The sequence below is a fragment of the Panthera uncia genome (genome assembly GCF_023721935.1).
Source record: "Panthera uncia isolate 11264 chromosome A1 unlocalized genomic scaffold, Puncia_PCG_1.0 HiC_scaffold_17, whole genome shotgun sequence".
NCBI lineage: Eukaryota > Metazoa > Chordata > Mammalia > Carnivora > Felidae > Panthera > Panthera uncia.
Window position 1 is genome coordinate 119,589,069 of NW_026057577.1, and position 27,965 is coordinate 119,617,033.

General features: G+C 37.4%; 1 protein-coding gene across 3 annotated transcripts in view; it reads left to right on the plus strand.

The window, feature by feature from the left end:
• The window catches only part of OXCT1 (3-oxoacid CoA-transferase 1), a 154,998-nt gene that overhangs the window by 54,653 nt on the left and 72,380 nt on the right, over positions 1-27,965 (plus strand). For all 3 annotated transcript variants that reach the window (XR_007461595.1, XM_049648705.1, XM_049648704.1), the window contains exons 8-13: positions 8,980-9,087; positions 10,376-10,490; positions 13,489-13,583; positions 15,315-15,363; positions 21,639-21,711; positions 22,320-22,395. Coding sequence is in view for 2 of the 3 variants with exons in the window: in XM_049648705.1 (XP_049504662.1) it covers positions 8,980-9,087; positions 10,376-10,490; positions 13,489-13,583; positions 15,315-15,363; positions 21,639-21,711; positions 22,320-22,395 (516 nt within the window). In the remaining variant the exon portion in view is untranslated. The remainder of the gene's footprint in view (positions 1-8,979; positions 9,088-10,375; positions 10,491-13,488; positions 13,584-15,314; positions 15,364-21,638; positions 21,712-22,319; positions 22,396-27,965) is intronic.

Below are 27,965 nucleotides of genomic sequence, written 5' to 3' on the forward strand. Positions count from 1 at the left end.
TCTAGTTTCGGAAATTGTACTATGAGCGGTGGGAAGGGCATCTTGTTTTGAAGTTTATTTTTGCATTGTATGTCTACCTTATACTAAATCAGGAAAAAGAAACATGGCATTTTAATGTTCTTAATGAAATTAATAAGATTCCACATCGGTTACTGCTTTATAGAAATGAAATGTACAGAGAACGTTTAAAAGGTAAAATGAAGAAAGAAAGCTCTTGTTCTATCCCACATGGTGAAGGGTTTTAAATTTAGGAATTATTGAGTCATCCACAAGGTGAATCCTAGTTGCAATTTCTGTTAGATTAAGCAGCCATTCGCTGTGTTCTGGAAATGCTAGAGATTAACCCAATTCTAGTTAGCAGTTTATGTGTTAAATACTGCATTCTTACATTATGAAAAGCTCCAAGGACGATTAACAGCTCGAAATTAAAGGAAACAGTCTTAAAAGAGTAACCTTTCAAAGTTCTAGTTGGTGTCACTAATAGGCAGTTTTTTGGTGGCTGTAAAAACCCAACACAGACTTTCTTTCTCTTCCTGTTTCTCCATAACTCTCTTCATTGAAAAATGTTCCTAGTTTAATTCTTTTAATTATATCATGTCTCCCTGTTTTTCTTGGGGTATGTGATAATGGTGTAATTTTTTTTCCTTAGTGTTGTAGATAAGACTGGTGCTTTGAATGAACATGTTAGAAGTGTTTTAATTCCTTTGGGTAGATGTACTCCTTTTAATTACTTCTCTGGATTTGCTACAGTCCTAATAAAATTTCCTTTCAGAAGAAGACATGACAAATAAAATTTGGATATTTGTAATACTGCCTGGATGTTATTAAATCACATACTTAGTGAAGATTGACATTTTTGGTCAAATAAAAAAAAAAATGCTAGCAAAATACCAGCATGGACTAGACTGTTTGGATATAGTATTAGAGTCAGTGGAAATGAAAATAATACTTGTCATAAACTGCTTTTAAATTTGTCTTTTGAGGGGCGTCTGGGTGGCTCAGTCGGTGAAGCGTCCCAACTTCCGCTCAGATCATGATCTTGCGGCTTGTGGGTTTCGAGCCCCACGTTGGGCTCAGAGTGCACTTCAGATCCTCTGTCTCCATCTCTCTCTGCCCCTTCCCCATTCACATTCTGTCTCTCTCAAAAATAAATAAACCTTTAAAAAAATCATAAATTTTTAAAAAAATAGTCTTCTCCATTACAAAAACTATTGGGATAGTTCATGGAAGAAAGTAATATTCCTACTTTTTTTGGATCAATATGGCATATTTTGCTGCTAATCATAGTTTTAGTAAATCAATCTGCTTCTAAAAAGTTCTTCTAAAAAGTTCAAACTGCTACACCTGTTTTCCTTCTCATCCAGTGTTTCAAATGAGACATCATAGAGAGGAAGGATTGTTTTTGTTTTGCAATGAGGGACATCAGGTTGAAGGTGGTTATGAGTTCTGAGGTTGGACAGCAAGGGGAGAAAGAAAGGTTCTTCTGGGTTTTTTGGGTATAGTCTTTGTGCCTGTGCTTAGGTAAGCCCTTTTATATTTCCTCTTCAAACAATAATTAGACCAGGTATTCTTTTGCAACGTTTGTACCCTGCTGAATATCATTTTTTATTTTCCTAACCAGTAGAGACCATTTTCTATCTTAATAGTATCAGCTCTTTTTTCTGGCCTTGTATCATTCACCAATTTAATCAATGCACTGTTTAATTTTTACCCATTGTGTTCTAGACATGATAATAAAGTAGCTTAGAAGACACAGAATATATACAAACATAACATCAATTAAAAAGGTGCTAGGGGCACCTGGGTGGCTCAGTCAACTAAGCATGTGACTCTTGATCTCACTAGGTTTTGATCTCAGGGTTGTGAGTTCAAGCCCCGGGTTGGGCTCCACCTGGATGTGGAGCCTACGTTAAAAAAAACAAAACAACAAAAAAAAGCACAGCTATAGGAAGAAAGAAAAGCAATGGTAGGGCTTTAAAATGGAGGTGGAATTGGACTGAAAAATCATACTGTCATGGCAAACATGAATGAGTACAAGATGTCAAGTAAAAATATAGTACATACCATATAAAAGAAACTAATCAGATCAGGCGAACTACAACTATTCTTGCTATGAAAACTAGACAGAATTTTATCTTAGGCATTGTGTTTTAATTGCAAGAAAGAACTCATTTGATTGTAAGAGGGAGAAACTGACTCTTTGTAACTATGGTATAAAGCTATTGGTTTGCCCCAGGGGCAGACTCTTCTTGGAGCATTAAGAATGTTTGGACCCCTTGAACATTAAAAAAAAACAAAAAACAAAAAAACCCACAAAAAACGGGGTGCCTGGGTGGCTCAGTCGGTTAAGCGTCTGACTTCAGCTCAGGCCATGATCTCTTCGTTTGTGAGTTCGAGCCCTGCATCGGGCTCTGTACTGACATCTCAGAACCTGGAGCCTGCTTCAGATTCTGTGTCTGAACTCTTTCTCTGCCCCTCCCCTGCTCATGCTCTGTCTCTCAAAAGTAAATAAACATTAAATAAATTTAAAAAAAAGAATGTTTGGACCCCTTGAATATTGTTTTTCTCACCCAGACTTTTGCAACATACTTGGAAGTCCTAAGCCTGAGATTGTCTTCTCTTACAGAGATGGAAATGTATCTGTTCAGAATTGCCTGTTGCACCCAGACCCTTTCCTCTTACCACAGTGGACTCAGAATGTGCTCCCTGTCTTCATTGAAGGCCTTGATAAAGATGTTGAACAGGATAGGACCAAAGACCTCAGCCCATTAGATTAGGGCTTCTCTTCTGATCTGGGGTCTAGCTGACACTGAAGAGTAGGAGCAGGGGCCAGGGGGGCGGTGTTTATGGACCAAACACCTGAAATCTCATGAAGGATTTTGTAGTTTGTGTGGCTTTCATTGGATTCATAAAGAACTACGCATTTCCCCCAGAGTTAAAACTACAGCATTAGAGGTGTCTAAGGATTTCTCAGGCCGGCAAATACTTCTGTGATTCTTCAAGTACTTCTCTACTATTTGCACATCAAAGTAGGCTTCCTATCTATTTTCTTCATTGCTGTATCTAGTATGTGCTTAATTCGTATTTGTTGATTTTAAGTGAATGTATCCAAGTCCTATTTCCCTGCTGAGTCTATAAAACTTTTGTGACGAACTTGGTTAGGTTCTTTGTGAAATCACACTCTGCTTTTCTCCTCTCCAGTGTGCTAGCCTGATCTGCAAGTTAATGAAGTTCATTCTGCATGGTGTGGTCTGGGGCGAACTTGTACTGCTGTCTCACAATAGTCTTTTCTCTGTTTAATGACCTTACAGACTATCTGTGCAATAATCCATTTTGGAATACTGTTGTGAATTGAGCCCCTCTTTCGGAAAGAAGTCTATATGCTTCTCTCCATCTGCTGACACTGCTACCATTTTTCACTGGGCTGTAATTCTCTGACCATATTTTCAGGCCCTTTAAGAATCCTGGGTTATAATTTTTGTGGGTCTGCAGCCTAGTATTAGTTCAGAGAATCTATCTATCTATCTCTTCTTGGAATTCAATTCCTCCTTAGCCCTGTTAGTACTGCCCTTTCCTTCTCCTTACTGGGGAAGTCAGGAGCAAAATGGAATTGAACTACGGCACTTTTTTTCTGTAGTCTCTCAAGCAGTGGTGATTATCATTTCTGAATTCTCCATCAGCAACAGCAAAATCATCCCAGAAACCACTTTCATCATCTGTAACATTTTGGACATGACTTGTTTCATTCCGATTTGTACCTTTTGACACACCTCTCAAAGTTTCAGGTGACTCCCATTTGCTCTAGACCACGCCGGTCTCTCTTTTGTATGAGCCCTTGTAAGATATGAGGAAACACATATCTAGCCATGTTATACCTCTTACACTCTTCTTTATATGCTATTCTCTTCATTATCAAGGCGATCCGTTTTTGTATTATCAAAATGGGGGTTTCAAAAGCCTCATAAGTCTCTTTGTCTTCTAGAGTTTCTGACCACTTGATTCTGCTTTTTTTTTTTCCTCTCAACTTTTTCCAGTCTGCTTTTCTTCAAAGACCAGGATACATTTCTGCTTATGTCCAGGATTCACTTCCCAGGCCACCGCAAATTCCAATTTTACATTGTCACTTTCTCTCAGGGATTCCATCATTTCTACTTTACCAAGTTTATCCTTATTGGTTACCCTTATCTGGTAGAGGTCCAGAATCATGATTTCTCTCACTTGTTCATTCTCAAATATAGAACTTGTCAGAAGGCATTATAGAAATTTTCAGAGGAATGTGATGATCAGAAGATATTCAAATAGTGTCTCTCATGATATGACTGTCTTATTTCTGAGCCAGTTTTGACATTCCTACTAAAAATACATCCTCTACATCTTTAGTTTGGAGAGCACTGTGATTGTATGGCCATTAGTGCGATATTCTATATCTTTTTAAACTCACGGTAAATATACCACATTTCATCACTAGGTCTGTGGCTTCCCAGGCATGTGCATATTTTTCTTGGCATAACATGTTCTGTGAGCTTATTTTCACTGGGCATTGTAGAGTATCTATTGGTATGAGATCCAGTCAACAAGGTTTCAGTCATGGCTACACAATCATATTTACCACTGTCGTTAAGGTTGCAAATTCATTAATAGCCTAGCTACTCATCTTTTCAGTCTGTGCATTTGTATATAGATATCTAAGACCATTTGTAATTTGTTCCAGGTCCTTTTAGCTTCCATGCCATTTTATCTTATATTTTTTGTACTAATCTTATCATCTCTTAGCATGAAGCTTAATACAATATGCACCTTCTTGCTCCTTTGGATTTTTTAATTGTTTTTTTTTTTCATTGTTTTTGTTTGTTTGTTTGATTGATTTGCCTCTTTGGATTCTTGGGAAGTATGCCCTGCATGCTGACCTCCCTTTTTCTCCACATTTTCTCTTCATCTGACCCAGAGACATCCAGACCACCTCTGCATCTAACTTGTAGTGTTTTCTCTTATGGCTCATTGCTTCCCTCTTCCATTTTTCTAGTCTTCCACAGATTTTCCTAATTCGGGATCACTTCGTGTTTTTCATGATTCTAGACATTAATGCTTGTTGTTGTTGGCTTTTTTTCTTTCTTGCCAGAAGAAATTCATCCTAACCTGTTTTGAAAGTTAAAATGACTCCAGAAAAACACCTTCAGTGTGATCCCTCCCCTTCAGCCCTCACCTAGTATCAAACAGCCCTCACCTAGTATCACTGTGAGGTTTGTAGCGTAGGGCCCAATTTTTTTGTGGCTATCACAGATTCAGGTTGCCACTAAAATAAAATAAATACATAAGAAAGTTATTGCCTTGTAGCTCCTCTGTTCCCTTACCTGAGATATAAGTAATATTTGCCAAGTGAAAACAAAGACATTGTCACCCAAGGATGAGTTCTTATCCTTGTCTGAGCTTTAAAATAAAAGTTTTCAGAATTATAAAGTAGAAAGGGTATAGGGCAGAGAAAGCAACCTTTTAAAACAAAGTTCAAATCAATAATAATTAACATTTCCTAGCCTCTATTTTCCTGCTAATGACTGAAGACATGTACTAATTAGAGAAGCCTCAAGTGTCTGGGTTTCTAGATGAACCAGATGGTGCTGCCTAAGAACTATGCTTAGCGCCAGCCAGAGGTCTGGGTTGTTCTTAACTACCTTTCCTCCATCTTGAGCATATTTAAACTTAAATATGCTCACTGCTTTGCACTGAGATTTTCTTTGTTCTTTATTTTCTGTCTTCCCCACTTCTGATTTCGGGAGGAACATTTCTGCCATTGTTAGTGAGTGTTCTTGTGAGCTTTTTACTTTTTTTCTTAACAGCCTCATTTTATTCATCTTTCTTTTCAGATTTCTTTTAGCTCTTATGTTACCGCCTGATCTCACTAGACTTGTTTCCCCCACTTTGGTTCTTCCTTACTGTTCTTTCTCAAAATCACACAAAGCCTGCACAGAAGGCTTCAGTCCCTTCGATAGCTAGCATTAAGATAGTTCTGCCTCTTCAGTTTTTTAAAACTCTTTTCACAGATTGTCTGAAAACATATGTTTTCTTCTTTTGGTTTGTACTTCAAATATTTTCTTCCTTTGCTATTAACTCTGCTAACCCACTCTAAGAAAGCTTTGAGTTTTGTATAGAAATTTTCAGTACTGTGGAGTGTTGATATTGTTTTGACAAATGCTGTACTTGCATTTTCTACGATATGAAAATCACTTCTATTAGGATGACAAAGCATAGAACTGATGACACTCAACCAGATTCCTGCTTTTCGTCAGTTGTTTTACCAGAACACGTTCTTTCACCCTATTTGTTGTGAAAGTCATGATGTCGTTACCCTTGGTAAAGAAACTTTGTCTTACCTTGATGTTTTTTGTCAAAACTTTCTTTATTGGAATCAGAAGAAAAGTGACTGGTTCCCATCAGCATTTCTAGCTTGAGTGATAAGTGTTATTATTATTATTTTCTTTTATGTTTCTTGTCCCTGCTGAAGGATAAAGGCTGGGAGACCAATTAGGAAGCTGCTACAATAATTCAAGCACAAGATACGAGGGTCTGGACTTTTGGAACAGCATTAGCCGTGGAGAATAATTGGCATTATCTTTAAAAAAGTAGACAAAAGAGTTTCCTTAATTCATTTCATAAAGTTGTAAGTGCTTTTAGAGTTTAGAAATCACAGTTTTGTTTTGTTTTTGTTTTTTGAGTCTCCCTGTTTTTTGTTTTGTTTTTTTTTTTTAATGTGTCCTTTTCGTACATGTCTAACTAATTAAGGAATTTATGACATCCTCCATTTATGTATTCTCTGGTTTGGGAAACCAATTACTTAGTGTCCATTGTATCTTTAAAAAACTGTAAGTTTTTCACCCCTTGATTATCAAAATAAAATGAAAAGAAATAACTTGTACTGTTACTCAGATAATAATTATTAACATTTCTGTGTATTTCCTTTCTGTTTTTTGTAGGTAGAGAGACAATTATGCCAAAGAGCATATCTATAGTTATTTATACAAAATCTTACTTTTTATGCAACATTAACTTATGACATGTCATTAAGTATTATGAAAGCATAATATTGATATATCATGTGGATGTACCCTATATATTTTACTGTTATCCTGTTGTTGACGATTTAGGTTGTTTCCAGCTCATTCTTATTGTAACAAGTGGTATGGCCAATATTTTTTTGAATACTAAATCTTCATATATATCCTCAGGGTTAATGGGTTAATGTATAAAAAAAATTGTTTAAGTCCCGAAACTCTTTGAAGGCTTGAATTGAATAAGTATAAAGATGTGAATTAGCCCTAACGGCTAAAAGTTCCAAGTACTTGAAGAAGTAGCATAATGCTTAGCTGCTCTGCATCTCCGGTATCTACTCCTCTTTACCTGGTCACCACCCTGAGTGGGAACTACTGGAGCATAGAGAAGTTTTTGAGGGAAGGTGCAGATTACAGTGATGGGGAGTCCCCTAGCCTCCCTCGAACTCATTTTCAGATGAATGCACTTGTGCATCTCTACCCATTATTTCAGCTGGGATGCCCATATGTTTACTGACTCCTCCTTGGAGTTTTTGTTTGATTTTCATTAAGATCCTTCTAATTATCATTAAAGATAGCTTTTATCTACCACGTTCTGTTTTTCTCAGCTATTTGGGAGCAGTGCATAATACCCAAAATGATTCTTGTGATTCCTGGTGTGCTTTCATTGGAGGAGGAGTGTGGCGTGGGCATACAGGGTAGAATAGCATAAAGAGTGCTACTTGACCTCAAAGACCTCTGGAGAGCTCAGTTCTTAGTTCAGGAGGCACGTTTCATACAGGTCACTTTGCGCAAGTTAGTTCATTTAAGGAAATCGTTCTTTGCTTTGGATATGACACCTACTAAGCTGAGCACCCAATAGTCTTCAAGGTAATATTTTTTCTTGGCACCAGAAAGATAGTTCTTTGACCCCAACAACATTGACCTTAGTTTGACCTTAGTTTTTCTTGATCGTGGTTATTCTGAGGTTCTTTTTATGTTGATGCAAAGATACTGTTTCATTTGTCCTTTTTTTCCCCCAGCTGACATCTATTTTTTTAATGTTTATTTATTTATTTATATTTTTTCTAAATACAGTTTATTGTCAAATTAGTTAATATACAGTGTATACAATGTGCCCTTCATTTGTCCTTTTTAAAATGAATTATAAAGTAGCAGACTAACTAGGAGCATTTCATGCTGCTATATAATGCCCTTTTGCTCTGTAAATGACTTTAATTCTAATCACATTGAGCATTTCTAGTCATTAGTTAATATTTTCCTTTTTGAATTTCCATATTGAAATTAATGATCTGTCTTTAAGTAAAATTATTTCAGCAATTGCAGTTCTATCACGATCCTAGGATGCTAATAACAAATAATTAAAAACTGTTACAGATAGCATTTGTATCTATATTTAAAAAGCTTTTCAATTGACCAAGCAGATGTTTTTACAGATTTTTGTCTTTGATATGATAAATCTCCCATTAATTTTGAAAATCAGGGTTTAAGGGTTGTGCTTTCAAGTTTTCCATAGTTGAGCTGCAATTTGTGAAAGTTCAAGCAGCTGTACTGGGAAACCATTTGACAACTTTGTAACTGAGGCTCTTTTAGGCAGAGACTAAGTTCTGGAGCTTTATGTTCTGTATTTTATGTTCAGGCACATGTATTTGAGTTTCTTCTTTTTTGTGGGTCCAGAAGTGTCTGTGTGTAGTGTATTCTCTCTCTTTTGTATACATGCACATGTATGTATGTTTATACATATATGTTCTCTTTTACATACATACACACATATATATGCACACACACCTACATACATACACATATGCGTGTGTGTATGTGTATTTTACATTGTATATCCAACCTAAGTTGGAGATAAAGATGCATGGACTTTTTTCAAAATGGAAAAATTTTCAGCTTAAGCTCTCACTAATTAATTTATTTTCTCTTGGCCTAGGTTGAAGAAATTGTGGATATTGGATCATTTGCCCCAGAAGACATCCATATTCCTAAGATTTATGTACATCGCCTTATAAAGGGAGAAAAATATGAGAAAAGGATTGAGGTAATTGACTTAGTTTCTTTGTTAGAATTTATGAATCTGATTATCAGAGATTAATGTGCCCCTGGGGCCATTCCAGATGATAGGAAATTAAAGCTGAATGGAAAGTCCTGCTTTGGATCTTAGTAGGAGCTTCTCATGTGTCCATCCTAAGGGGACATGATCATCTATGTTATTGTCCAGCCCATTAGTGCCTTGTGTTTACGAAAGTGTGTATCACCAAGGTACATGATTCTCTAGGCTGTGTCTTCCAGGCTTCTGTAACTGTCCTAATTTATTACACTGCATAGTTTTGGCTGGCTGTTCTACAGGGTAGGGAAGGCTTTAGCCCTGCTGGACTCTTAGTGTTTGATTATTCAGAAATGTCTATCAATCTTAAAGTTGCTTTGCAGTATATAAAGTCCAGAAAGTCATTCCCCTCAGTGTTGGGCTCTGGGCAGCTGGGTGGATATGAGATCATGGCAAGGTGTAGGCAAGGGGTAGGCATCAGGGGCATTGGAGATGTTCTAAGGCTACTGAGAGCATGAAGAATGCTCAGCTGGACCAAAAGTGGTATCAAAATTCATAATTATGTAGGGTTCAGCAACAGAATAGACATGCAGTGGGAGATACTGGGGAATCAGAGATACCCTCTACCTTGCATCAAACAGAAAGACATTTTGCAATCTAAAACTAAGTTCAAGGGACTGAGAAGAGAGGATGTGGGACATTTGCAAATAGCAACCAGAGTCTATGTCAAGAAGATTTAGTAATGGAAATAGTTTCCTGGCTGGTTTTTGGATATTTTTATGATTTCTGTGATGCGCTTGTAGCAAAACCAGTCCAGACTCTTCAGGTGGAAATACGCAATTGGCAGTAGCGACACCTGGTGAACACATTCTGACAGCCCGGCAAAAACAGAGTCCCAAGGTCTGTTCCTTGTTCTTTGCTCTGGCTCAATCCTTGAGCACCTGAGAAGAATTCAGTTGTAGAAGTCTTAAGACTAATAGTAGCAGCAGTCAGTGTGACAGCAACAGAGGGATTACTTGCTTCAAAAAGACAGAACAGATACATCTTTCTCTTCAAACAGATCTGGCCTCTTTCACTTCTTAAAAAATTATTTCTGTCATCAGATACCACCCATGGTATTCTTTAAAAAAAAAAAAACAAACAACTCTGTTATATTGTAGATTTGCCTCATAGTTTTAGTAAAGGGAGAGACCTACGTTTTTTTCCAATAAAATTTTAGATTTCGGCAGTGATAAAATACAGGGTATACCTCAATCATGAATCATTTCTGTTTATTTTAAAGCGTTTATCAGTCCGGAAAGAGGAAGATGTAAAAGCCAAATCCGGTAAACCTGGAGATAATGTAAGGGAACGTATCATCAAGCGGGCAGCTCTTGAATTTGAAGATGGCATGTATGGTATCCTTTATCTTTCTGGGACTGGGCAGAGGCCTAGCCCTCACTTTTTCTTGTCTTTGTTTAAAATTGCATTTAATGTTTAAATGCTTTTAATGTTGCTGTTAGCACAGAGCCCAAGGTGGGGCTGGAACCCACGAACCATGAGATCATGACCTGAGCTGAAACCAAGAGTCAGACCTTTAACCAACTGATCCACTCAGGAGCACCTCCCTCACTTTTTCTATATTCATCAGGTGCCTAGGCCTCCTGCATAGTGATTCTTTTCTAGTCCATTGTAATTTTTAAAACAATGGATAAATTTTTACAAAATGTGGCATATAACCTAAAGATATCAAGGTATATGAAATTAGAATTATCTGTTTGCCTTCTTAAAGCAAAATGGCAACTAAAATTTGCTTAGCTTTTTTCTAATATACAATAGATTTCAGTACAATTTGGCATTTGGCTAAAGGTTATTGGGAAAAGAGATTACCCAAGATGAAGGTTTCAAATCTCTGAAGTACTAGTTATAACAGTGCTATTTACTTTTTCTGTGTTCTGACATTTGCATACTCATTGAAACATAAGATTCAACTTCTTAACAACCACTTGTTTCCTCTGCAAAGACCCCATGAGCGTACCCTTTTATGTCTAATGCTTTGTAAGGGTATTCAATGGACAGCACAAATTCTGCTTTAGATACTTTGTCAAAAAAAGAGATAGGTTGAGATAATGTAGTACAATTATTATTGAGATTAAAAAAATTTTCTTAATGTTTATTTTTGAGAGAGAGAGAGCGAGAGTGCAAGCAGGGGAGGGGCAGAGAGAGAGGGAGACACAGAATCCGAAGCAGATTTCAGGCTTTGAGCTGTCAGCACAAAGCCCTACATGGGGCTTGAACCCACGAACCACAAGATCATGACCTGAGCTGAAGTTGGATACTCAACTGATTGAGCCACCCAGGTGTCCCTTATTATTCATATTTTGGATGTGAGAGCCTCTTCCCCATTTTGCTAGTTTTCAGTACATCAAACATTGACCTATATAATTCATATAACAAGTAATGCATATAAATACAAATAGTGTTTGATAAAATTAGTATTTGTTGAATGGCCTTACTTAAAGGCCTAGGACAGGAGGGACTAGAAACATGACAAGAGTCTACATTCTGCGAGCTTCCCTGTCCATGAATATCATCTTTCAGACTGAAACTGACTGGGAAAACTTTCTTTTTACCCCACCACCTCATTTTTCTCTGTTTTCCAGTTTATGCCCTGTGTTATGGTGAGAGTTCACATAGGAGAGTGGAATATAATAGTGCCTCCTTTTCAGCTCCTCTATCAGCAGGATATAGAGCCAGCCAAGTTAACTTAGCAGGTAAAAGCTAGGCCCTGGGATTTCTTCTCACTTCCAGCCATTTGGTTACCCATTGATATTTAAATACTTACTGTATGATAACACTAATTTTAGATACTAATGGCTTCTAGGTGTTCTTTATTCACCGTTACTCTATTACCTATGAAAAATATTTGCAAGTCAGTTCATATAAATGGTCTTCCCATATCACCTGCTCTTTCTCAACCCAGAGTACATAGACCTCTTTACCCCTAGCATTTGACCCACTAAAAAGTATTGAAGAATACTCCTCCTGTGTCACATCCTGAAAAAATTATAGAATACAATGAAAGCATTTACGTAGAAGCATTGTAATGTAGGTTGCCTTTATCTGAAAATACTCCTAATGGAAATAATATCTCAATGTGGTCTGTACATCACTGTGAGAAATAAAGTACAAACTATGCTAGCTTGTGATTTGTAGATGAGTTAAGTAGCTATTGTCATAGCTTCATCGAGTTCCTGTGTCTGTGAGCAGTGACCTGGTTCATGGAGTCATCCTGCCCCCCTCGCAGTCTGTAACACGGCAGCACATACAAACTTTATTTTTTCCGGCTCTGATTCACAAAGATCTCACTGTTACTGGAATCTCATCAGAGTGCTGTCATCCTCTGCACTAATTTCTGGCTGGCGTGTGGTGGTCGAGGAGAGCATGGACAGCAGTTCCAGGCAGAGTGTGTGTATCTCTGATCTGAGGAGCCTGCTTGTGTTGAGAGGCAAGATTAAATCTACACCATCACATACAAATCGGGACCCAGTTTTGGTCATTTGAGGAAGAAGATTCAACACTCAGCTACTCTTTATATGGTCTCAATTATATTCGCTAAAACTTACACGCCCCCCCCCTTCTTTTATGTCCTAGAGAAGATTCACTTACCAATGAATGTTATCTCAGTGACCCAAAGGAATCGTTACAGTTTTGGGCAGACATTGGTATTGTCAGAAAACTTCTTTTTAGTTTAAAAATGATAGCCTTTTTTGAGAATATTAAATCATTATTTTTAGTTGGAGTTTTAAATAGTGAAAATTGCTTTTAAACAAAGGTCAAGCCATGTTTAATAATATGTCAGTCATAATAAGTAGTAATAACATCAGTTCAAGTTTGCTAAGCACATTAATGAATATAAAATATGCCTTACAATAAAAATGACCTCTTGGCTAGTCTTCTGAAGCCACTACTTTGTTATCTTTATGGGAAAGCATATTAATGTTACTGAAATTAGAAATTTTCTTTTTTTAAAAAATTAGAGGGGCGCCTGGGTGGCTCAGTCGGTTGGGCGTCCGACTTCAGCTCAGGTCATGATCTCGCGGTCTGTTAGTTCAAGCCCTGCGTCGGGCTCTGTGCTGACAGCTCAGAGCCTGGAGCCTGTTTCGGATTCTGTGTCTCCCTTTCTCTCTGACCTTCCCCGATTCATGCTCTGTCTCTCTCTGTCTCAAAAATGAATAAACGTTAAAAAAAAAAATTAGAAAATAGTGCCTCAAGGATGATGGGAGAATGTAGTCAGTGATTATATTCAGAGCAAGTGCCTTTAGAATTGAGAAGTTCAGATTTATATATGTAGGAGATTTATGGCATAATCTCTTTACCTGTTTTGCAGTGGACCTTAACATCTTTTTTCCCCAGCTAATTTGGGCATAGGAATCCCGCTTCTGGCCAGCAACTTTATCAGCCCAAATATCACAGTTCATCTGCAAAGTGAAAATGGAATCCTGGGTTTGGTAAGGCCAAAATTAAAGTTTTCTTTATCCAGTCTCGATGGAGAGTGAAGTAGTCTATACAATGAAATCTTCTGAGAGTTGTTAGCTTAAAGTTCCCCACCTTATTTTTTATATTTTTGACATCATAATAAAATATTTTCCCCCATAAAACAGTGGTCATTGTGAGCATGTAGTGTTGTATTTCATGTAGGAGATGGTAGTTCCCTGACTATGTGAGCTTTCTGACTGCTCCTCTTATGTTAGCTTGTCATTGTCTACCTCCCCTAGTGTACCTGCCTCAGAGAGACCTCACAGTGTCCGGTTTAGATAACTATTTCTAACTTTGGTGTGGTTGGACAAGATCACGAAGGTCATTAAAAATTCTGTATTATTATAATGATCAATAAGATTCTGGATGAGTAACTGAAAAGTAAGGTTTTTACTTGAGGAACAGGGACATTTTTTGACAGTTGATGAATTTCAAAAATTCCTCTCACCTAATTGTCATTTCAAGGTCAGGTTGTTCGAAAGGGAAGAATTTTTCTCTTCTTCAAGATTAATCTTCCATATGAGCTCAATATTCTCATAGAATTCGTGCATACTTTTTATTCAATATTATATTAAGAAATACTTTTGCTTCCTGGATGACATTTTTTTTAAATAATATTAACTGTGGCAGAGGTTATTTATAGTTTGGCCAATTTATAAGATTTTTAATCTTCTGTTCTCAGTAGATCTTAACTGTTAGTGCAATAAAAACTGTCCATATGTAAGATGTATATCCAGTCTTTAAAACATGAATAATGATCATGAGCATACAGTTGACATGATCGAGGCAGTAATCTTGACCAATTTCAAAAGCACAAAACTTACATGAGTCTGAATAAAAGCAGATTCATATTACCATCAAAGACTCACATATCTTCAAAATGTGATTATTTATAGAGTGACCAGTCCCCTCATTTTGAAGACAAGGTGTATCTTACCCATAGTCAATGTTTGAAGGAAAATTTACATAGTCCTAAAACATAGTTGCCACTTCAGTTTATTTAAATGATATATGTTTGGTCCCTCTTTTTGGAAGTATGTTAGAATTTCCTCATTTTTGGTTCTGTCTTGTGCCTTTTTTCCCTATTTCTATTTCCTCATCTTTTGTTTACTATATATTATGTTATGAAACTACTCACCCGATTGAAGTAATGTAGAGGTGCCTTGTAAAAATACATACAAAATTAAAAAGCAAAATTGAGAGTAATCAGGCAAAGGAAAAATAAAAGCTTCACAACTTAGGTGTTGTGAGAGATAAGGTTAGGACTCCAAATTCGGGTTGTTAGATGCTGTATACCAAAAAATATGAAACTTTGCCTCCCCAGATCCTTCCAGTCCAGTAGGCAGCCATTTTGTTTATAGTCACTGATGACTGCCAGGAAGATTTATGGATAACATTGGTTGCATAATAGGTACTAAATAATTACTTTTTGTTTTACTGACCTATATTTCTAATAGCTTAACATTTCTTTCAAACTGTGGTAATTTTTAGGAAATAGTTTTTGTTTATCACAGTTATTAGTGTAGGAAAGACTAATCAATAGAAGAAACAGCCATGAAAACATTGGAATTATTTTTAAAAGGTTCACCTCGAGTCTTTTGATAGTAATTTCCCAACGTTTTTAGAGAAGTCATTTATATTACAATTTTAGTGTATGATTCAGTGAAGAACTTCTTTTACTAATTGAACTTGTGCCTTGACAGGGTCCATATCCGCTACAAAATGAAGTTGATGCAGATCTAATCAATGCAGGTAAACTCCCTCATTACGTGCTTTTCCAATGCTGTTAATTTAGGGTTTTTTTGGCAAATAAGAGTAAGGAGTTGGGCTTGATTTTTTATCTTTTCTTGGAGAGTGCTCCACTGTGTTTTTCACTGAGGAGGGGAGAGAGGACTTACTAATCTTTTCTTTGTCTGGTGTGCTTATCATCTCTTGTTTAGGGAAGAATAAGATAAGGGAGAAATTGTAGGTGGGGTTACATATAGTGGCAAGAGCTTTGGTGGGTAGATCAGTCAGTGTCCTGGCTATGTGTATAGAGCACTCCCAAATAGGGTAACAAATAGAATTAAAGGAAAGAACAGTTTACAAGGGTATGAACAAGACTGAGGGAAACCAGGAAAGGATGGTGAAGCACCACAGGGAGTTATTGTCACCCCGAGGCCTTAAGGGACGGTAGTGGGAGAGGGCCACCTAATAGGAGCAGTGGTCTTTGATAGAGAAACAGCCATCTTGCAGAAATCTGGGTGAGGGATGGGGGCTCTTCTGCTGGATCTTCTGCTTGTGCCTTCCATTGGCCAATCCTAGGTTGAAATATGTCTGCCTTTTTATGATGGGATGACAAGTGGATCCATCTAGGCAAAAGGAAAGATCTGGCACACTGGGGTTTTTGTTCTGAGCAATATTTACTGTCCCCCTAGTTGTCATTGGAGTAGGAGAGCATTCTTCAAGAGTTCAAGGGTGCTGAATGATGTACTCTGCCATTCAGTGTGACCCAGTGATGTGAGTAATGGAGTTTTTTTGAACTGGGACTCAACCTGTCTTTATTCCCACATGCATATGCTTTGCCCTTTTTTTTTTTTTTTTTTAATTTGACTGTGACATAGAGTTGCATGTGGTAGCAGCCTAGAGGAGAAAAAACAAGCCAGACCATCTGGTCATTGTCACTGCCCATGCTTGAGGTAACACTGCCACCCTGTTGGGGCTGAAGATTATCCTTAGATTGGGGCTGCTCATAAGAAGCTGATTTTTATATCCTAGCATGATTTTCTTTGCCCTTTTACTCTTATTCACTCTACCCCCACAAAAGTATTATTTCACATTCAAAAATAGTACATGTAAATCTCAGAAGAGAAGCAGTATTAGCTGAACATAAAGGCCAGCTGCCAAGCAGAATTGATGTTTGATACTTAGAATTTTTGGAAGTAAAACTGCTTCTGGTTGAATAGTTGAATTAGCTAACACGACTCAACCCTGAAAGGCCCACTGTGATAAAGCAATGACATTTAACTAAGGCTGTAATTTAATTGTACTGTACCCTTTAGCAATAGCTCATTGATCTGTGAAAATATTTGCTGCTTGGTTTAATTAATTTATGATGTTAGTGAGTTATTTGCAAAATGAATAACTCCCATTTTCCAAATTTTAGGCCTTAGTTCATAAAACCCACTTCCCTTGGAAAAGTAGTTAATCTTTTCAGTGACTATTGCACAGTAGCCCTATTTCTGATTCCATGAGCTTAAGAGTAGCTCAACCCTAATGAAGCCACTAGTTTTATTATTTAACTTCTGAAATACATTGTATAATCTTTGACTGCTTTGTAAAACAATAATTCATTGCTTTTGGGAAGCCAAGCTGCAAATCAGTTTAATAGTATTTCAGCTCCTTCATCAAAGTTCTTTTTGGGATTTATGTTGCTTTTGATTTTGGAGCTTCCTAATTTAGGGAGGAAATAGTTTGAGCTAAAGAACCCAGAATATATATTTGTGGTCTCCTCAACTCTTCAGATTTGGAAGTTACCTGCAAGACCCATTGTTTGTGTTAATTTGAAAGGATTTTTACAGAAATCCTTTGGAATGAATACCAAGAGTTACATTTCTGGGTGTAATCAGTGTATTAAAATTTTTAGATAACTATTTCTAAGGATCCCTTTTTCTAAATAATGACTTCATGGGTTATGTAAAAATGGATTGCCACTTGCATAGCACTGTTTGGTTTGTGGCATACTTTCTCACACGTGTTATATACCATTTGGGCCTTAAGTAAAAACTTATTGTACAGATTGGGAAACTGGGGCACAGAAAAGTGATGTGATGTGTTCAAGATCCCATTGCTAGGGACTGGACTCACACACAGCCTGCTGTCCTGGCCCCTGGCCTTTTCCTCTACACATTGAGTTGAACCCACTCCTAACCTGAGTTTTACAAAGGTTCAGAAGGCAGTGCTGACAGCAGCATTTCAGAGGTCCTGTTAAGATTTGGAATATTCCAATGCAATTGCGCAACTTTCAGTCAGTCTCATGCTTTAGCTTTCTTTTTTTTTAATTAAAAAAAATTTTTTTTAACATTTATTTTTGAGAGAGACAGAGCATGAGTGGGGGAGGGGCAGAGAGAAAGAGGGAGACACAGAATCCGAAGCTGTCTCCAGGCTCTGAGCTGTCAGTATAGAACCCAATGTGGAGCTCGAACCCACGGACCATGAGCTCATGACCTGAGCAGAAGTCAGATGCTTAACTGATGGAGCCACCCAGGTGCCCCTTAGCTTTCATATTAATGTACATTTCACATTTTTCTCTACTTCTTAATTGTGTTTTCTTATTTTACTTAATTTAAAAATTTTCCTTTATTAAGTTTACTTTTTGAGAGAGAGACAGCGTGAGTAGGGGGAGGGTCAGAGAGAGAGGGAGAGAGAGAATCCCACACAGGCTCCGTGAAGGGCTTGAACCTGCAAAACTGTGAGATCATGATCTGAGCCAGAACCAACAGACACTTAACTGACTGAGCCACCCAGTCACCCCAGGTTTTCTTATTTTAATATCAAATAATGTTTTAAATGACTTACCTTTGGTTAAAACACTTTTAGAAAGAACCACCATGTTAACCTCATGGCCTATAAATATCCTTGGCCCCTGTCATGTGCTTCTAGGGCAGTGGTTCTGAATGAGCAAGTGGGGGATTTTATTCCCCTGGGGACATTGACAATGTCTGAAGACATTTTCGATTGCCAGTGTTATTGGCAAGTAGTAGAGGCCAGGAATGCTATTAATTATCCTACAATAATGTAACAGCTCCCCTCAAAGAGTTACCCAGTTCCAGATGTCAATAGTGCCTTCTCTCGAGGTCCTCGTGCCACAGCTGAAGAATCATAGGCCTGCAGACTAAGGAACGAATAGTACAGCGTTCAAGATCTATCTAATGGCTGGGACTGCCCTCTTCCAGCTTCATCTTCCACTACACCCTTCAAGGACTTCTGTGTCCCCCATACTGGACTAATGGGTCTATACTTTTTTTTTTTTTTTTAATTTTTTTTTTTAACATTTATTTATTTTTGAGAGACAGACAGAGACAGAGCATGAGCAGGGGAGGGGTAGAGGGAGAGGGAGATACAGAATCTGAAGCAGGCTCCAGGCTCTGAGCTGTTAGCACAGAGCCCAATGCGGGGCTTGAACTCATGAACTGCGAGATCGTGACCTGAGCTGAAGTCGGATGCTTAACCGACTGAGCCACCCAGGCGCCCCCAAGTGGTCTATTCTGATCATGCCTCATGGTTTCCCTTCTCCATGCCCTTGCTCTTCCTGAATGCATCATCAGATTCATTTGTTCTATCCCCTTCTTTCTGCATCCCCATCTCCTTATCAGTAATTTCCTATTGAAATGTGTTACACTTGTCCTTCAAGCTCCAGTTCATTTGTCCTCTCCAAATCCTCAGAAATGCCCCTGCTTTGAACCTGTAACACATCTAGTGTCTTTCATTTTGCCTTGTAATTATTCGTGTATATTTGTCTCTCTAACTGAATAGTATATTCCTTTTGCTTTGAGTGGTGGTTCTCGAAGTGTGGTCCCCAGACCTACAGCATCAGCATCACCAGAGACTTGTTAGAAACAGAGATTCTCAGGACTCATCACAAGCCCACTGAATTATGAACTCTGGGAGTTTAGCTCAGAGATCTGCCTTCCATGTGATTCTAATTGGTGTTAAAGTTTGAGAACTATTAGCTTAGGACGTCTGTGTTTTGGTTTGTAACACCGTTCAAGGCACATAGCAGACATTTTACTTGATATTGAATAAACACCACGTTAAATCATGAGCCCAAGGACTCAGTAACTGTGAAATTGAATAACTGTGTTTGCCCAAATATTATGAAAGGATCTAGACAAATGCAGAGAAAAACTGGAGGAAACAGAAGTCAATAAGGAATAGGCAAATAAGAAAGTTCTTTTCCTTTAAAATATTGATTGTATTGTTGATAACAGTTACTTATTGACCAAATTTGGACATTGTATTTGGAAAGCATGGATTCAACTTTAGGATATCTATTTTTACTTAGATATTGGATATTTAAAAATACTGACAACTAACTTGGCTTCCAGAGAATGTAATTTATAAGATTGCAGAATGTATTAGCAGGTGCCTGACAATAACTATATTTTATGAGAGTTGTTTTCTGGGCTCTTAAATAAAACTATGCTTCATAAATCACATGGGGAGAGCCAAGACTCTCTCACTGATCTCCAACTTTCCTGTGAGCGATAAATAATGCCTTCTACGTACTGTCAGCTGGTGGAGATTGCCCTTTGGAAGTCATTGTGATTTAGCACGTGAAGAACAAAGAATTGAGATTTTTATGTTTCTCTGCTTTTTTGTCCTATACATTCTTGCCCCTTGCACCTCATAGGACTGGTCAGGAACCAAATATACTGGATATGGAAGTTGTGTTAGGATCAAGTTTAGTTGTATCATGCCTATCCTGAAGCTTAGAGTTCCCAGGCTGGCGGTATAACTCTGCCACATAAGCCAGTTGCTGAGTAGCATTTATCCCTACAGGGGCGATGGCATTATTTCTTTTACAAGTAGGTTCGGAGTGAGGAATATAATAATAGTGACAATAATGAAGCTTGTGTTTATGGAGTCCTTTCTCTGTGCCAGGTACCAGAGTAAGGACTTTGCATACCTTATTTCATTTAATCCTCCAAATCCTAAACCAAAAAGCCCCTCCTGACCACACCAGAAAGTATTCTCCAAAGATTTTCATCTTACAGTATTTTGAAAGATGTGAAAATGTTTCCCTTGTTTAGAATCAGACTCCTTTTGGGAATAAATATTTCAGCACGATATAAATAGACTGTTTCTCTCTACTCGAGCTCAAATGGAGAGGGATATTGATGGAGAATTTAACTTTCAGGCAAGGCTTGAGAAGCTGAGGGTACAGCTGTGTTGCACAGCTGGGCATGATCTGACCACCCTAGTCCTGTTGTGTCTGGGAGCTTTTCTCTTTTCCAACCCTGGTATCATAACTTTTCTTCCCCTTCTATTTGACTGCTTTATTACACTGGGATAATGCATGAGGTGTTCTCATACAGTTGACTTCTATTTGGCAAAATGGCATGTGAGTCCTTTTCTGGTTGAGGCCAGATTCTTCTCCTGGGCACTGTACTCACCGGAAATAGATCACAAAAAGAAAGCAGCTGAAATACAAGTCAGGTGATACTGTTGGTTGTGTGAGGACAGGATGAACTTGAAGATCCTTTTCAGCTCTTTAATTATGAGGTGTACATTTTGGTTGAGATCTTTCCAAGAGGACCTCTTAGAAGTTACCCTTAAAAAAAAAAACAGTTACCATTAAATACATGAGCCAGTATTAGGATGTTATTCCCTGATCTCATCAAAGTCCTATGATTTTAACAGAAACTTAGAGGAGCAGGAGAGTTGAAATATGAGGCAGAGAGAGATTAAAAGAAGAGATTCAGGCCTGATGATGTTAAGGAATTAGGTGGGGGGAAACTTACTTTCTAGATTATTTATTGGTTTTTTTTTTTTTTTTTAAGAAATATCTGAGGAGCATCTCTTGTGTCATTTCCTTCCAAGTTGCATATCTTTGCACACAATCTCTTTGCTCCAGTGACTTAGAGTGTTGCTAGATGCATCCCAGGGGCTCCTTTTTCCCTCACGGTCATCAGCATTTAGCAGGGGCTTGTGGAGGGAGTGGGGGTTGGGGAGAGGCAGAAATGGTTAGAGGTGATAGGGGGTGCTTTGTAGAGAATTACAAAAACAATAAGAAAATTCAAAGTTGGTCTTTCTATTATCACCATGCAAGGGCAAATCTGAACAATACTTGTGACAAAATACTCCTCTTCACAGGGTGACAGTTCCCAGTGGATCTCCCACAACCCCACTGCCACTGCTGTTTGGTTAAAGAGGTCTTAGTTCTTTAGGAAACAGAAAGTATAGACCTCTCTCTACATGATTTCCACTCTTAGAAATCTAATAGCCTTTTCTTTCCTTTGTTTCCTTTCTTGTGTATGTGTGTTTAGGCAAGGAAACAGTTACTGTTCTTCCAGGAGCCTCTTACTTCTCCAGCGATGAATCATTTGCAATGATTAGAGGGTATGTAACAACGGAGCCCCTCGTGTTTCACATGGCGTGGAATGAACTGAGTCATCCTCTGAGCGTGTTAGCAAGACTCCGAAACATAGCCACGTCTCCCAGCCAGCAAATGTTCATGGGCTCGTTCAGTTGCACCAAGATGTGAAATTATTCACATTGAATGTTGGGAATTGGAACATTCATCTCACAGTTATTAAAAGAACCCCCCCAAATGGAATTTATATCTGTGTGCTGAGTATACCAAAGTAAATATTTTTAAAGTTCTTTCTAAGGATCCTAACGTTTTCTACAAAATTGTTTTCATTTTCTAGCTAGCGTTTGCCTTCAAATCAAGCCACATTCTCCCTTACTGAAGGAAACAGACTCACTGTGTACACCTGATTTTTATTTGTTTTTGGAGACAATATAGGCTATATTTTTTTTTAAAGAACTCTTAATGGTTATTTCTCTATACCAGCTTGAGCTGGTTGATTTTGAAATCAGGTGTTGGGTAGGAGAAAGCAAATTTATTTTGGTGGCTATAGAATTATTTTAATTGCTGGCAGTTTCAAGCAAATGGGACATAAAGCTTACAAAGTTTGCTTTATATTTCCTTTTCTCTCTCTCAGGGGCCATGTGAATCTAACAATGCTAGGAGCAATGCAGGTTTCCAAATATGGTGACCTGGCTAACTGGATGATACCTGTAAGTACACATTTTTCTTCTGACTTACGCTTGGGTCAGAGTAGTTATTTTTGAAATACTAAGAAAAGTCTTGTTGAATTGCTATGAGAGCACAATATAATTATTACAAAAATGAAACATTTTCGTAACATTTAATATTTTGGTCAAATTTTGGTAAAACAGCTACTGAGAACTATTTGGCTTTGCCCGTTTGCTAGAGGACTAAAAGGCAGGATCAGGGCTAAAACACAATTTTCCATGAGAACAGAGAATTGGGGAGGATTGAAAATAAATGGGCTGGGGCGCCTGGGTGGCTCAGTCGGTTAAGCGTCCGACTTCGGCTCAGGTCACGATCTTGCGGTCCGTGAGTTTGAGCCCCGCGTCGGGCTCTGTGCTGACTGCTCAGAGCCTGGAGCCTGTTTCAGATTCTGTCTCCCTCTCTCTCTGACCCTCCCCCGTTCATGCTCTGTCTCTCTCTGTCTCAAAAATAAATAAATGTTAAAAAAAAATTATTTTTAATAAAAAAATAAAAAAATAAATAAAAATAAATGGGCTAATTCTGATAAAAATAAGAAATACAAATATTATAGCTAAGTTTTTATAACTAGAAAGAACAAAAATAAATTTATTAATTTTATGTTAATTCTGTATTTTCTCATTCATAGTGATTAAAAAAAAAAAAAAAACCTCTCAATTGGTCATGTGACCTCATAGGTAATCAGTCACATTGTCTTCTCTTATGGAATTCAAAACTTGTGATATTTAAACATGTATTTGAAATGCAAAGTTTTATTTACTAATCACCTAAATCAGGGAAGAAAGCATAGAATTAGCTTTGGAAAAAGGACTATAATCAGTTGACTTAATTTATGAGTGTGGTTTGTTACATACCAGGTTGTTGCTTTGTAATGTGTTTGTGGAAACAATAATGAGTGCATGTCCATGATTATGAACTCATTTTGGCTGGTAGCTCAGGTTACTCTTTCTGGATGTGTACTTCAGGATTTCTGTGTGTTTTTCTATATCATCAGCTACAAGGAATTTGTTTAAGTAACTGATGCTGGTGTTCTATGATTTGAGAGTTTTTCTGAAATCACTTAGATATTTTCCTCTAGTAATCTTTGAGGAAGGTGGATTAATATAGTTGATGACAGTGTTAGAGATTGTCTTTAGCTCTTTTGATCTAATATACTGTGAAATATTATTTTAAGGTTTGAATAATTAAGACCCTGGTCATATTAAAATCACCTGAGTATTTTAAAAAACTATTGATACCTGGATCCCACTCCCAGAGGTTTCAATTTAATTAATGGGGGATGTAGCCTAGGCACTGGGCATTTTAAAAGCAACTTTGATGATTACCATCTGTAGCCAGGTTTGCGAACCAGCATATTAAAGAATGATCGTAAATCACAGACTGTAAGGGAGAGAGGCACCGAGCTGGCTCATTCGGTAGAGCATGTGACTCTTTTTTTTTTTTTTTTTTTTTTTTAAATTTTTTTTTAACCTTTATTTATTTTTGAGACAGAGAGAGACAAACCATGAACGGGGGAGGGTCAGAGAGAGGGAGACACAGAATCTGAAACAGGCTCCAGGCTCTGAGCTGTCAGCACAGAGCCTGATGCGGGGCTCAAACTCACGGAGTGCGAGATCACGACCTGAGCCGAAGTCAGACGCTTAACCAACTGAGCCACCCAGGCGCCCCTGACCATGTGACTCTTGATCTTGGGGTTGTGAGTTTGAGCCCCATGTTGGGGAATAGCGTTTACTTAAAGTGATAAAAAATAATTAAAAATAATTAAAAAATAAAATGTAAGGGAGAAACATCATTGAACCACTAATATTAGGGAGTATATTGTTATTTTAGCTTAAACATGTTCATTCTAAATCAGCCATGGTTATAAGAGTTGGCAGCTTTTGGAGGCTTCAGAGAAATCAGGGAGGATCTCCTGAATATTGTACAGTGAATCAGATTGACAGTTTATGGGAATACTTACTTGTGTAGAAAATCAAAATACATTTCTGTTCTCAAATTTTTAGAAAAAGGCCACATGGGATAGTTAGAAGGAGCATAAAAAAGTAAGCTCTGGGTTCTAGCCCTGACTCTACCCAGTAATTAAGGTGTGACCTTGAACATGTCACTTAAACTCTTTGGGTTAAAGCATCCCTATCTATAAAATGAAGAATTGAGATTAGCTAATTTCTGGTGTCTCATTGGGGTCTCCTAGCTCCATGGATGAGAGCAAGGGCCTCGGAGTGAGATAGACCTGCGTTGAAATCCAATTTTTGTCATTTGCTAGCAGTGTAACTGAGGCAGTTGCCTACCTTTTCTTCATCTGTAAAATGAGAAGGATATAATACTACCTACTCTATAGGATTATATAAAGGAATAAATGATATAGTATATACAAAGTACATATCATAGAGCTTGACAACATAGTACAAGCTAAATAAATGGGTTGTTGTTATTTGACAAGAAGGAAAAGTTGGAGGTACCTGGCAGAGAAGGGATTAGAATTAGTTACTATGGACAGAAACAATAGAGTTTTAAATATGTCTGTATCTCTAAGTCTAGAGATAACAAGTTTGAAACAAAATTTAACAAGTTTGAAATCAATTTGCACAGTGGTCCCGAGTATGGAGCAGAAATATCATCAACATATTGTCTTTAAGAAACATAGGCATCTTTAAAAAGTCAGTGTATGTCTTGTTTATATTATGGTTTGGCACCCAGTGAAGCTGGAAACTTGCACAGAGTATACCTTATGTAGTTGTCATTTGTAGGAAAGATTTTTCAACACGTATCACGTTTTTATATATCCTGTGAGGATTCCTGTGAGTGATTAAAAAAAAATCAGTGTTGGTTAACTTTATAAATAGTCTTAATACAATTGGAGCTCATGCATTTCCAAATGACTGGACCTAGTGGGGCAGTGATGGAGAACTCTGGAGTTCTGAAGGAACAGAAACTAAGCATAAAAAATATTCTTGTGTCTGGTTCCACTCATTTGGTAATAGAAGATGGTAATGTCATTTCTGATGAGCTTTTCTTTTTTTCCTTTAATAGCTCATAATCACTTCTTGGATTCTTTATATGTGATGCATAGTGTATGTTTTTGATTCTTTTGAATGCAGAAGAGTTTAAGAGTCAAGACCATGAACTTTAGTTTGTAATAAATTTGATCTGAATTTTAGTTCTTCCTCTAACAAATACAATTTGGAGTACATATTTCTGTTAGGATTAATTGAGAAGAAAATTAAAGTGGCCACTAAAAGAATTCCACTAAATAGTGGCTATTACTGTTATCTCTTTCATTCCTCTATTGCTTAACATTAAAGAGGGAATATTTGCCTTAAATTACACTGATGTAAGCAAGACTATATTTTACAGTAACTAGTACTACCTGCTTATCCTCAGTTCATGTTCAAGTGCCCAAAATTAAGCCCTTTGAGGACCTATTTCTGGCTCTTATTGGTTATGGATAAGGTACAGTCTATCCTTCTTATAGTTTCAGGGAGCAATCTATTTCTATTTGTCTCAAAGATTTATGTTGATTATTAAAATTTAGATATATTTTTATTGCAAGATCTGGCAGTTAAGAAGCTGAAAAGTTCAGCTTTATTATATCATTTTTCATTTGCTTTTATCTTTTTAGTGAGTTGAATAATCTTTCAATGGTTGTAAAGCGTTGAGATTCTCTGCATCATGGCATCCCCATCCATCATCACGATGTCAGATTACAATAAACATTAAGCTTTTAAGGCAGGCAAATTGTATGGATGCTATTTGTCTTATCCTTTAATAGCTTCTTAGTATGCAGTGTTGATCTCCTGTACACAGATTTTGAAAAATTCTGCCCTGAGCATCTGAAGAGAGAAAATGCGACAGAATAGTAGTTGGATCCTTTGAGTTCCCTGATTATCGTGATGATGGTAAAACCCCAGGCAAGCTACGAAAATGTGGACAGATGTGCAGCCCGTTGAATCTGCATTCAGAACCTCTCTGGCTTTCCTAGTGCCTATTTTTAGAAAACAGCTGCCATAGATTATTGACTTGTGAAGGGAAGCAGGTGTGTACGAGCAGCGATGGGAGCTGGTTGTTGAAAGCCTGCAAGAGAGGCTTGCCGCCGGACAGCGCTGCTGTGTGTGAGCGAAACGACAGCCGAGGGCTTGTTGCTTCTGTATGGGGAGAAGTGAAATGAGGGATTTTTTTCTTTTTTTTTTTTAATGAGGGATTCTTAGGGCAAAGGAGAACAGGATGTTTTATGTTTGTTTTTCCCTCACATTTTTAACTTTATTTGTGCATTTTAAAAGAAGAAATACAAATGGGTGTACTCATGTATGCTACATGTCTGAGTGCATAAAATTGGTTTCATAATTCTAGTTGTGTCTTTCTTAAATAAGCTAACTCTCTAGTCTTCTGACTTGTACAACTAAGGCATTTTGTGTTCGAGATTTAAACAATGTTATGTCAATTATATCTCATTACAGCTGGGAAAAAGTTTAAAAGTTAAAAAAAGGATTCAATCTGGTGGTTTAATTGCATCAAGTGTAGTCCAAATATTAAATCCATAGATACAGATATAAAAATATAAAGATTAAAGTAAGAATAAAGGTATAAACTTACAGATATAGATATGGATTTAACGTATATTTGTCTTATTTATTTGGCCCTAAGGCTCAGGAAACTACAAACTATGGGTAAGGAAAATGGTGGAGAAAATATGTATGTGTGGCATTATGCTTTTATAATTATTCAGTAATGCTTTTGCCATATCAGTGTAATGAGGTGAAAGGTATACAGAACTTTGGAATTAGACAGATCTATGCTTAATTAAATACTGGTTCTGTCACTTACTGGTGGTATGGCAGATCATTTTATCTTGGTATACTCTTTTATAAAATGATAATGTTTAACTCATATGCTTGTGATGGGGATTAAATTAGTTCATTCAACAAATATTTATTAGGCACGTATTAAGGGGCACGACTGTTCTTGCCTCTTAAAGATGCAGCAGTTAACAGAACAGATGAAATTCTCTGTGTTCAGGTAGCTGATGTTCTAGTGGGGGTCAGCACATATGGCCCATGTGCCAAATCTGGCCCACTGCCTCTTTTTGAAATGAAGTTTTACAGGAGCACAGCCACATCTGTTGATTTATGTATTACCTGTAGATGCTTTCATGCTGCAACAGCAGAGGTGAGTAGTTGCAACAGAGACTGTATGCCTGTCAGTCTAAAACATTTACCATTTCATACTTTATGGAAGAGTTTGCCAACTGCTGCCTTAGATCATTGGTTTGAAACCTTTCTTTTCTAATATAAGCATGTGATGCTATAAATTTCTAAACACTATTAGTGAGATCCACAAATGTTTATATATAGTGTTTTCATTTTCATTTTCTCTTCAAAATATTTACTAATCTCTCGTGTGATTTTTTTTTTCTGTGACTTAATGGTTATTTGGAAGTATGTCATTTAATTTCAGGTATGTGATGATCCATCAACACAAAACTTTGTGTTGATCTCTAGTTTAATTATCTTGAGGTCAGAAGACATACTTTATATAGTTTCCATCCTTTTGAATTAGA